General features: G+C 68.8%; 1 protein-coding gene across 1 annotated transcript; it reads right to left on the bottom strand.

The window, feature by feature from the left end:
- Positions 1-225: 225 nt before the first annotated feature.
- On the bottom strand, positions 226-11,696 carry HOGA1 (4-hydroxy-2-oxoglutarate aldolase 1). Its single transcript, XM_050960780.1, has 7 exons — positions 11,492-11,696; positions 8,278-8,406; positions 6,175-6,302; positions 3,462-3,596; positions 2,462-2,558; positions 1,794-1,927; positions 226-375 (listed from the first exon to the last, which is right to left on the bottom strand). The coding sequence occupies exons 1-7, from the start codon at positions 11,694-11,696 to the stop codon at positions 226-228; spliced, it is 978 nt and encodes a 325-aa protein (XP_050816737.1).
- Positions 11,697-11,956: the final 260 nt, after the last annotated feature.

Raw genomic sequence — 11,956 nt, 5'->3', positions numbered from 1 at the left:
GGGACCTGGGACTCTGCCATATTGCTGAGGCCTGTGAATTGGCTCTGCCTTGCCACAGGGGGCTTGTGCGGGGAGGCGCTGCACCCCCTTGGCCAGCTCTATGGGGCAGGCAGCAAGGTTGGGGGCTGGGCAGCTAGGGGACTTGGGGGATCCTGGGAAGCGGAGGGGAGGGTGCCAGTGAGGGGAAGGTGAGCAGAGGAGGGAGGACCCCCTTCCTCTCCCCCATCACAGCCAACCATTGATGCGGAAGTCCCTGCGCAGCTCCTCCAGCTGGGCCTCGCTCAGCGGGCGCAGGGGGGCGCGGCAGGGCCCACCGTGGTACCCGAACCACTCCATGGCCTGCTTCAGCCCCGGGATCCCAAACTTGCGGGTGACCTGCAGGTGCCAGAGACACGCTGAGAGGCTGGCCTGCCCCCCCCCCCTGCACCCCCCATCAGCTGTCCCCCTCCATGCCCTGCCCTGTCTGGACGAAGGGAAGTTCAGGAGCTTGGGGGGGCTGCGCTGGTGCCAGAGCATATGCTGTTCCGGGCACTTCCCACCGGGGAAGGGAGGCACTGGGCATCCTGCCTGTGCTCCGCCTCCAGCCCAGCCTGGCAGGCTGCCCTCTGCCTTGGGGCTGGGGCATCTCCCCACCTTCCCTGACACTCCTGGGCGCCCAGACCCTGCCACGCAGCGGAATTGCTGGAAGGGGAGAGCAGAGGGCTCATGAATGTGCCCTGCACCCCGACTCACCACCCCCTGCTAGCCCAGCCCTAGGATCGCCGCCCCCATCTCAATCCCGACCCACAGCCCCCTGCTAGCCCAGCCTGGGCTCCTCCAGCTCTGCCCATGCCCTGCACCCTGACCCACAGCCCCTGCTAGCCCAGCCCTGGGATCCCTCCCATCTCAATCCCGACCCACAGCCCCTGCTAGCCCAGCCCTGGGCTTCCCCAGCTCTGCCCATGCCCTGCACTCCAACCCGCAGCCCCTGTTAGCCCAGCTCTGGGATCCCCCCCCAGCTCTGCCCATGCCCTGCACCACGACCCGCAGTCCCTGCTAGCCAAGCCCTGGGATCCCACCCCTGGGATCCCCCCATCTCAGTCCCAACCCACAGTCCCCTGCTAGCCCAGCATGGGCTCCTCCAGCTCTGCCCATGCCCTGCACCCCAACCCAAGCCCCTGCTAGCCCAGCCCTGGGATCCTCCCCCATCTCAATCCCGACCCGCAGCCCCTTCTAGCCCAGCCTGGGATCCCCACATCTCAGTCCCAACCCACAGCCCCTGCTAGCCCAGCCCTGGGATCTGCCCCCATCTCAATCCCGACCCGCAGCCCCTTCTAGCCCAGCCTGGGATCCTCACATCTCAGTACCAACCCACAGCCCCCTGCTAGCCCAGCCCTGGGATTTCCCCCCACCCATCTCAATCCCGACCCACAGCCCCTGCTAGCCCAGCTCTGGGCTCCCCCAGCTCTGCCCATGTCTTGCACCCTGACCTTCAGCCTGTGCTAGCCCAGCCCTGGGATCCCCCCCAAACCCCTATTTCAATCCCGACCTGCAGCCTCTGCTAGCCCAGCCCTGGGATCCCCCCCACCATCTCAATCCCGACCCACAGCCCCCTGCTAGCCCAGCCTGGGCTCCCCCAGCTCTGCTGGTGCCCCTCAGTCCCGACCTGCTGCCTACACAACAGGCCAAGGAAAACTGCTCTCTCATGCCCCTGGGAGCTGCTCTGCTCTGAAGCCCTGGAGCCCAGGGGCTCTGCCCTGCGCTGGGCTGTGCCGAAAAGCGCCCGTATCCCCTAGCCCGGGAACGTCTCTTACCGCTGCGTTGGGCTCGATGAGCCGGAGCTGCAAGGCCTGGGCCTCCTGCCAGCGTCCCTCCTGGCACAGATGCTCCAACTGGCAGAGCGGGGCTCCCAGCACGTTGGCAAGAGCACAGACCCCCCCGCAGGCACCTGGAGGGCAGGGAGTAGAGTACCCAGGGCCTGGCCACCATCCTGCACCCCGACCTCCTGCCACCACCCTACCCCCTCCACACCCCCACATCCTGCACCCTGTACCATATCCTCCCCCAGCACCCCACCTCTGTACTCACACATCCTGCCCCCTGCCCCCTCCTTTCCCCTGCACTCCCACATCCTGCACCCCATCCTCCCCAGCACCCCCACATCCTGCACCCCATACCATATCCTCCCCAGCACCCCATCCCCCTCTGTACCGCCACATCCTGCACCCTATCACCCCAAGCACCCTAACACCTGTCTGACCCCACTACCTGCACCCCATCATGCCCCCCAGGACCCTAACCCCTTCCCTGGCACCCCAACCTGCCCCAACAGCTGTCCCCTCAAACACATCTCCCTGGCTCCTCTTCCCCCCACAGCGTGCTATAGTCAGCACCCCCACCCTACCCCCCGAAGCCCCAATACCATCCCCCTGCGGCGGGGCGGGGGGGGAGTGAAGCTCCACAGAGGAAAGGCTGCCCCTACCTATGGCGTAGCCAGCCATCAGGAATCCAGCCGATCCCACCAGCACCTGGAACTCCTCCGTCCGCGTCTTGTGGACAATCAGCCCCAGCCGGGTAATCTGGGGAGACACAACGTGTCCTGCTGGGCGCAAGGAACACCCTGGGTGCTACGGCCCCAAGTGCCACGGTGAAGCTGTGGGCACCGTGAGCTGGGCAGGCTCCAGAAGGCCAGCTGGCTGCCAGGGCACCAGCTAGGTCACTAGGCAAAGCACCCTAGCTCCACTACACCCATGAGGTAGGTCCTACACAAACAACTCACCCGTGGCACCCTCGCAAGAGTAACAGGCTCCACCCCCGAGCAGCACTATGGCTGCGGCCCAGATGGCTCCTGGGAGATTCTACAGGGACTGGGCGGAGGGGGCGTGTGCGTGTGTGTGTGTGGCAGGACTCCTGGGTTCTTATCTTGGCCGTGGGGAGAGTTCCTTCCCCACACTGTGTTGTGCCCCAGTTTCCCCACCTGTCTGCTAGGGGCACTGGCCCTGATACCTGCTGGGGGGGGGGGGTGTCAGTGTCTGTAATGCACTTTGGCTGCAGGGAGGGGTGATGGCACTGTTGGGGAGAGGAAAGTGGGGTGGGGAAGGGCGATGGGGGCTGGGCCCTGCCAGGGCAGAGGCCCCAGCCTGAGGGGACCTCAGCTGGGTCTGAAGGTCTCATCCAACAGCCACTCGGGCTGTGCTGGTGCCCAGCTGGCAGAACCACTGCCCTGGCCCCAGAACCACAGGCTGCTCTGCTCTGAGCTGCCCCAGCACAGCTGCCCCAGGCTCACCCCTACCCGAGCCCCAGAATCAGGGCGGCCAGGCAAGCCCCTGTCCCAGCGCAGGAGTGACGGGTCCCTGGGTTCACCCTCTCCCCGGGCAGGAGGCCTGGAGCCCGCAGGGCTGAGCCAGGCAGCAGGAGCATGGCGGGGTGAGGGCTCCCCAGGCTGCCTAGTCTCAGACATGGCCCCCTGCTCCCCCACTCACATCACCCCCGCTGTCCTTGAGGCCCACGATGTTGGGGTGCTGCGACAGGGTGAGCACGGCCTCCAGGGGCAGCTCCAGGCCGGTGTTGGCTGGGACGCTGTACAGCACCACGGGGATTGGCGACGCATCTGCTACCTGCGGACACAAAGGTGCGCTGGGCATGGGCCCATAGGACAGGGGAATACAGCCTGCCGCCAGTGGGGCTAAGCCAGGCTCCCTGCCTGCCCTGGCTCCACACAGCTCCCAGAAGCAGCGGCAAGTCCCCTCTCCGGCTCCTACGTATAAGGGCAGCCAGGGGGCTCTGCACACTGCCCCCATCCCAAGCGCTGACTCCAGGAACCACAGCCAATGGGAGCTGCGGGGGCGGCGCCTGCAGATCGGGCAGCGCCAGAGCCACCTGGCCACATCTCTACACAGGAGCTGGAGCAGGGACATGCTGCTGCTTCGAGGTGAGCGCCACCTGGAGCCTGCACCCCCTGAGCCCACCCCCGCACCCCAATCCCCTGCCCTAGCCCTGATCCCCTTCATGTCTGCCAACCCCCTTGGTCCCAGCCTGGAGCACCCTCCAACACCCCAAATCTCTCATCCCCAGCCAGAGCCCTCACAGTCCCCGCACCCCAACCTCCTGCCCCAGCCACAGCCCCCTCCTAAACCCCTCATTTCTGGCTCCGCCCTGGAACCTGCACCCTCAGCCCAGAGCCTGTACCCCATACCACACCTCAACCACCTGCCTCAGCCCTGAGCCCCCTTCCATACTCTGAACCCATTGGCTCCAGCCCCAGCCTGGAGACCCCTCCTGCACCCCAAACCCCTCATCCTCAGCCCAAGCCCAGAGCCCACACACCCCCAGCTGGAGCTCTCACCCCCTCCCGCATCCCAACCCCCTGAGCCAGCCCTGTGACAAGGAGGTAGTGAGTGAGGGTGGGGAGAGCGAGCGACAGAGGGAGGGGAGATGGAGTGAGCAGGGGCAGGGCCTCAGAGGAGGGGTTAGGCAGGGGAGGCCAAGAGTGTTCAGCTTTGTGCAAGTAGAAAGTTAGCAACCCTGGAGTTTGGGTGCAGAAGGGGGCTCAGGCCTGAGACAGGGGCTTGGGGTGTGGGAGGGAGTTTGGGTGTGGGAGGAATTCAGGCCTGGGGCAGGGGGTTGGGGGTGTGGGCTCTGGGAGGGCGTGTGGGTGTGGGAGGGGGCTCAGGCCTGGGGTTGGGGTGGGGGTGGGGGCTCTGTGAGGGCATTTGAGCACAAGAGGGGGCTCAGGCCTGGGGCAGGGAGTTGGGGTGTGGGAGGGGGCTCAGGGTCAGGGTGTGGGAGGGGGTGCGGGTTCTGGGAGGGCGTGTGGGTGTGGGAGGGGGCTCAGGCCTGGGGTTGGGGTGGGGGTGGGGGGCTCTGTGAGGGCATTTGAGCACAAGAGGGGGCTCAGGCCTGGGGCAGGGAGTTGGGGTGTGGGAGGGGGCTCAGGGTCAGGGTGTGGGAGGGGGTGCGGGTTCTGGGAGGGAGTTTGGGTGCGGGAGGGGGCTCAGGCCAGGGGCAGGGAGTTGGGGTCCGGGGGCGGCTCTGTGAGGGAGTTTGAGTGCGGGAGGGGGCTCAGGCCTGGTGGAGGGAGTTGGGGTATGGGAGGGGGTGTGGGCTCTGGGAGAGAGTTGGGGGGAGAGGTTAAGCCTGGGGCAGGAAGTTGGGGTCCAGGGGCAGCTCTGTGAGGGAGTTTGGGTGCGGGAGGGGGCTCAGGCCTGGGGCAGCAAGTTGGGGTGTGGGAGGGGGTTCAGGCTGCGGGCTCTGGCCGGATAGCACTTTCGTGAGGTGGCTCCCAGAAGCAGCTGGCCAATGGGAGCTGCGGAGCCGGCGCTCAGAGCGGGAGTTGCAGGGACATGCTGGCCCGTTCCGGGAGCCGCGCAGAGCCAGGCCACCCAGGGAGCCTGCCTTAGCCCCACTGTGCCGCCGACTGTCTTTAACAGCCCGGTCAGCACTGCTGACCAGAGCTGCCAAGGTCCCTTTTTGACCCTAGCCCCATCCCCTCATAGGCCTCCCCCCTCCCCCCAGGGCCCTCCCCCTGCAGAGCCCCTCCCCTTCTTCTCCCAGAGACCCCTTCCCGCAGGCTCCTCCCTCCCACAGGCCCCTCCCCCTGCAGAGCCCCTCCCCTTCTCCCAGAGACCCCCTTCCTGCAGGCTCCTCCCTCCCACAGGCCCCTCCCCCTGCAGAGCCCCTCCCCTTCTTCTCCCAGAGACCCCCTTCCCGCAGGCTCCTCCCTCCCACAGGCCCCTCCCCCTGCAGAGCCCCTCCCCTTCTTCTCCCAGAGACCCCCGTTCCTGCAGGCTCCTCCCTCCCACAGGCCCCTCCCCCTGCAGAGCCCCTCCCCTTCTTCTCCCAGAGACCCCCTTCCTGCAGGCTCCTCCCTCCCACAGGCCCCTCCCCCTGCAGAGCCCTTCCCCTTCTTCTCCCAGAGACCCCCTTCCCGCAGGCTCCTCCCTCCCACAGGCCCCTCCCCCTGCAGAGCCCCTCCCCTTCTTCTCCCAGAGACCCCCGTTCCTGCAGGCTCCTCCCTCCCACAGGCCCCTCCCCCTGCAGAGCCCCTCCCCTTCTTCTCCCAGAGACCCCCCTTCCTGCAGGCTCCTCCCTCCCACAGGCCCCTCCCCCTTTGCCCAGAGGCCCCTCCCCCATCCAGCTGTCACTGAGCCAGAGCCAGGCTGGCTTCCAGCCCCCCGGCTGCGCTCCGCCCCGTACCTGGCTGTAGTGGTGGGTCAGGGCGGCGCTGGTCATTGCGCCCCGGTAGTAGCAGGGTGTAACCACCATGGCGGCGTCAGCGCCCGCCTCAGCCATGCCCACGGTCATTGCAATGGTGCCCTGTGTGGCTGGGGGAGGAGGGTGAGCGGGAGGTCATGTCACAGCCTTGCCAGAGCATCGCGTGGGGCCATGGGGCCTGGGACAGGGACCCAGCCAGGGCCAGGTGCAGGGCCCAGGCAATGGCAGGGATGGAGAGGTCTGAGCCCAGGCACCGGGGGACAGGAGAAGGAGGATGGTGGGTCAGGGCACTGGCACGAGGATGGGGATAGAGGGGACCGGGCCCAGACACTGGGGAGTGGAGGGAAGGAGAGGTCGGGCCCAGGCACTGGGGAGGGCAGGGGGGGTGGAGGGGTCCGGGCCCAGGCACTGGGGGGTCGGGGGGATGGAGAGGTCAGGCCCAGGCACTGGGGGGTTGGGGAGGGGATGGAGGGGTCTGGGCCCAGGCACTGGGGGGTCGGGGGGATGGAGAGGTCAGGCCCAGGCACTGGGGGGTTGGGGAGGGGATGGAGGGGTCTGGGCCCAGGCACTGGGGGGTGGAGGGGGATGGAGGGGTCTGGGCCCAGGCACTGGGGAGTAGGGGGATGGAGGGGTCCGGGCCCAGGCACTGGGGGGTGGTGGCATGGAGGGGTCTGGGCCCAGGCACTGGAGGGTGAAGGGGGATGGAGGGGTCCGGGCCCAGGCACTGGGGGGTGGTTGGATGGAGGGGTCCGGACCCAGGCACTCAGGGTCAGAGAGGGGGAAAGAGGGGTCTGGACCCAGGCACTGGGGAGCGCTGGGGGTGGGGGATGGAGGGGTCAGGCCCAGGCACTGGGGGGCGGGGGGGATGGAAAGGTCCGGGCCCAGGCACTGGGGGCGGGGGGGGGGGAATGGCGAGGTCAGGCCCAGGCATTGGGGAGGGTGGGGAGATGGAGGGGTCCGGGCCCAGGCACTGGGGAGTGGGGGGATGGAGAGGTCGGGCCCAGGCGCTGGGGAGGGCGGGGGGGGTGGGTGGAGAGGTCCGGGCCTAGGCACTGGGGGGTGGTCGGATGGAAGGGTCCGGACCGAGGCACTCAGGGGCAGGGAGGGGGAAAGAGGGGTCTGGGCCCAGGCACTGGGGAGCGCAGGGGGTGGGGGATGGAGGGGTCAGGCCCAGGCACTGGGGGGGGAGAGGATGGAGACGTCCAGGCCCAGGCACTGGGGAGGGCGGGGGGGAATGGAGGGGTCCGGGCCCAGGCACTGGGGGGCGGGGGGAGGATGGAGGGGTCCGGGCCCAGGCACTGGGGGGTGGTCGGATGGAGGGGTCCGGACCCAGGCACTCAGGGGCGGGGAGGTGGAAAGAGGGGTCCGGGCCCAGGCACTGGGGAGGGCGGGGGGGGAATGGAGGGGTCCGGGCCCAGGCACTGGGGGGCGGGGGGAGGATGGAGGGGTCCGGGCCCAGGCACTGGGGGGTGGTCGGATGGAGGGGTCCGGACCCAGGCACTGGGGGGTGGTCGGATGGAGAGGTCCGGACCCAGGCACTCAGGGGCGGGGAGGTGGAAAGAGGGGTCCGGGCCCAGGCACTGGGGAGGGCGGGGGGGAATGGAGGGGTCCGGGCCCAGGCACTGGGGGGTGGTCGGATGGAGGGGTCCGGACCCAGGCACTGGGGGGTGGTCGGATGGAGAGGTCCGGACCCAGGCACTCAGGGGCGGGGAGGTGGAAAGAGGGGTCCGGGCCCAGGCACTGGGGAGCGCGGGGGGGTGTGGAGGGGTCCGGGCCCAGGCACTGGGGGGCGGGTGAGGGATGAAGAGGTCGGGCCCAGGCACTGGAGGGTGGTGGGGGGGAATGGAGGGGTCCGGGCCCAGGCACTGGAGGGTGGGGGGGGGAATGGAGGGGTCCGGGCCCAGGCACTGGGGGGCGGGGGATGGAGGGGGCAGAACCCAGGCCTGGATAGGAAATGGGGAGCAGAGGCCGGTGTTGCAGCACTAAGGGACTGTGACCCGGGGGTAGGAGGGGAGTTAGGAGCCCTCTGGCCATGGCACCCGCCCAGGCACATCCACAGGGACCCCTCCTCGCCCCTGCTCTCACATTCGCAGCCCGACCCGGCCAGCAGCAGCTTGTCCCTGGGCACGGCCTGGCGCACGCGGCTCACCACGGCCAGACGTTCCTGGGGCGTCAGGTAGGGGCACTCGCCGCTGGAGCCCTGCACCACGAAGCCTGCAGGACAGAGCACAAAGCCATTAGGCTGCCCCAGCGCCCCCGGCACCAGGGATGAGCCTTGGCCGGCCCCTCGCACAGGGGGCAGGCGGGACCCAGGCCCAAGGGGGGCAGTGCTAGGCCAGCAGGGGCTGGGTGGGGGTGAAGTGCCCAGATCCCATTAGGGGGCTGCGTGAGGGATAGTGCCCGTCCCCAAGGTGGCAAGGGCATTGGGTGGTGGTGCCCAGCCCTGGGGTGGGGGGCACATGGGTTGGTGCCCAGCCCTGAGATGGGGGGCACATGGGGGTGGTGCCAAGCCCTGGGGTGGGGGCACATGGGTAGTTGCCCAGCCCCAGGGGCACCCAGCCTGGCAGCCCAGCCCAGCCCTTCCACCCTTGTCCCTGGATCTGTCCTGTGCAGGGGCAAGAGCCAGCTGAGTCCCACCCAGGCCCTCCCCAGGGACACGCAGGTACCCCTCCTGGGCAGACCCAGCAGGTGTTTCTGTAGTGAAACCTGCAGCTGGCCCAGGGCTGCCCATGCAGCGGCCGTGACATCCCTTGGGCAGAGCCGTGTGAAAGCCCTGGGCAGGGCAAGTGACCCCGGGCACCGGTGTTCCACAGCCCCCCAGAGCCACAGGCCAGTCCGGTGACAGCCTCACCCGGCCAGGAGCCCCCTTGCTGCCTCCCGGCCTCAGACCCCCTCAGCTGCCAGCCCACCTGCAACCCTGCCCCTGCCCTGCCCTGCCCTGCTCCAGCCCTGGCCCTGCATCCTGATGCCCACCTCGGACCAACTCCAACCACCTGCAGCCTACGACCCTGACCCGGCTTCCCCAGACCCCCGTTTCAGCGCTGCCCTTGGCCTGGTCCAGACCCTACGTCCAGCTTTGCCTGCCACTCCAGCCACCAGGCCTGACTGCCTAGAGCCCAGACAGTGCTGGCTCCTGGACATGAGGCCGGATGCTCCTGGGGGGCACTCAGAGCCCCTTCGCTTTGGGGCACCGGAGCCCTAAGAGCTGAGACCAAACTCAGGCCCTGCCATGCCAGTGAGTGCCAGGCCCTGCCCTGGAGCCCCACCGAGGCATGGAGGCCAAGTAGGGGGCCCAGGAAGGGGCAGACTGGACGGGGACACACACACACACGAGGTGCCAGGGCCCACGGCCTCCTCCAGCCCCAAGGGCGCAAACCCCCATCACGTGCTCACCCCCCTATGCACCCCTCACAAATCACCCCACACAGGGACGCTAGCAAAGAGTTTATTGCCCGTTGGCAGGGGCGCGCTGTGTTCTCCCCAGCCAGCACTGCAGCTGCTCAGGAAGGGGCACCCATGTTCCTGGAGCCCTGAAGCAGATGCATGAGCCAGGAGGTTGCAGGCGTGCTGGGGGCGAGAGGGTGGGTGCTGGGCAGGGGGCATTCATCACACCCGTTGTTCTGCCCTTGGCTATATCCCCTCGCTTGCTCCTTGCCCTGCGGTGATGCCAGCAGCGGGTCCGAGGGGCAGGGGGCAGGGTCCTGGCTAGCTGTCCCTGCTGTCGGTGTGTGGGCGCAGGAAGCATGGAGCCTGGGGACCGGCGGGTGCTGCCAGGAGCCCCTGGGGCTCAGTCCCTGCAGCGGTGAGCCAGCCTGGAGTGGACCATGTGGGCGGTAGCTGGCGTGGCACCGCCTCGCTGGATGAGGGCGTGGGCCCGCAGCCTGGCACTCACTCCCTCCGCGCTGACGAGCGTGTCCAGGTTGGGCCTGGCTGCCTCGGCCTGGCGGCTGATCTGGCAGGAGGTGGCACGCAGCAGCAGGGCCTCGGCCAGGTGCCTCCTCGGGACATCGCTCTCCCTGCTACGCTCGGTGCCCTGGTTCCCCTCCTCCACGTGCTGCCAGGCTCGCCAGCGCCCAGTGGGCCTCTCCTCTGCCCCTGCGGCCTCGCTCTCCTTGGGGAAGCAGCTGTAGTACGACCTGATCCAGTGCGGAGCCTGCTCCGGTGCCGGGCGGCCCCCCCCACAGCCCCTCCTCCTCCGCCACAGGAACAGGGCGCCGGCCCCCAGCAGCAGGGCAGCCCCCAGTGCCAGCGCCACTTTCCAGCAGTGTGAGGCCCTGGCTGACCCCATAAGGCTGCGGTCAGGGCAAGGCAAGAGCAGGGGGCTGGGGCTCATGGGACAGCTGGGCCATGCTGGGCAGAACGACACCCAGGGAGCAGGCGTGGGTCCCAGCTGCTCAGCCTCCCTGCTCCCCCTGGGCAGTGCCTGAGTCACCAGGGAGGGGGGCATTGTGAGGGAAGCACCTGGCCCTGCCGTGCCTGCTGGTCTCAGGGCCAGGGAGAGCCTGGGGCCAGGGGAGCAGGGCTCTGCGCTTGGGAGTCTCCGAGCAGGGTCCCGACAGTGGAAGCGGCTGAGTGTGGGGCCAGCTGAGTGTAGGGCCGGCACGGAGGCAGCTGGGCATGGAGACAGCCGTTCGGCCCTAGTCCAGATGAGCTGTGACAGACCTGGCCCTGGCCCAACGGCAGATGTGTGCCAGGAGCCCCAGCCAGGCAGCGTGCCCCTTGTCCTGGGACGTTGCCGCCCAGGCTCCGGGCTTGGCCTAGAACCTGGCCGGGGCCAGGAGCCTTCCCCACGTCGGTCTGACTGGGCACTGAGTGGGGGCCAAGCCCAAAGGAAAACCCTCCGCCCCCTAGTGCCCTCGGCCAGTTCTAGCCGCCGTGGCCCGAGCACCCTGCCTGCCCCATGCCCAGGCTGGGGTGTGTGTGTGTGTGGAATTGGGCAGGGTGGGGCACACAGGCAGGGTGTGGGGGGAACATAGGTAGGGCTGGGAGATGTAGGGCAGGACAGGGTGGGGCATTGGGTGGAAGAGCGGGGTGTGTAGGATTGGGTAGGGTGGGGTATGGGTGGCAGGACTGGGGTGCATGGAATTGGGTAGGGTGGGAGTGTGGGGGGCAGGGCGAGGGGGTGGGGAGAGGGCGGGGGCATGTGGAATTGGGCAGGGTGGGGGGATGAGGGTGGGGCAGAGTTCTGTGTGGCGGGGCAGGGGCAGACCCTATGCCAGCCAGGCTGGCCATGCCCAGGGATAACCAGGCCCCGCTGTGCAGAGTTGGGGGGTGCTGGGCCCCACCCGGCCGGCCTCACCTCGGAAGGGGACCGTGGCGTAGCGGTGCAGGTTCTCCTCCAGCCGGCTGTAATCCACCTCCGCCTGGCCTGTGAAGGGGGTGGTGAGCGGGGGGAAGATGCCCCGCAGGTCGAGCCGGGCCCCTGGCGTGGCAGGGGTGCTGAGCCAGCGAGATGCTGCCAGCCCCAGCCTGAGAGGGGCGAGGAGCCTGGGGGGCTGTGCCATCGCGGGGCCTGGGGAGCTCAGAGCTGCTGCCCCACTGCAGCCTCCAGCCCCAGGGCTGTTAATAATTGATGGGGCTGGCTGGGGATTTGCTGCTCCCAGGGCGAGGCCTCTCGCTGGGGCCCTGAGGGGATGCGGCCCGGCCCTGCCGGGGGCACTGGGGGCAGCCATGAGGGCCTAGCAGGCCGTGTGTCTGCCCCTCAGGGTCAGGTCCCCTGGTGACTGTAGCCGGCCCCTGGGGCTCCCCCCATAGCCGCTAGAGC

Source organism: Gopherus flavomarginatus, chromosome 6 (assembly GCF_025201925.1).
Source record: "Gopherus flavomarginatus isolate rGopFla2 chromosome 6, rGopFla2.mat.asm, whole genome shotgun sequence".
Taxonomy (NCBI): domain Eukaryota; kingdom Metazoa; phylum Chordata; order Testudines; family Testudinidae; genus Gopherus; species Gopherus flavomarginatus.
The sequence above is the reverse complement of the archived record's forward strand: the minus strand, read 5'-3'. Positions and strand labels throughout refer to the sequence as shown.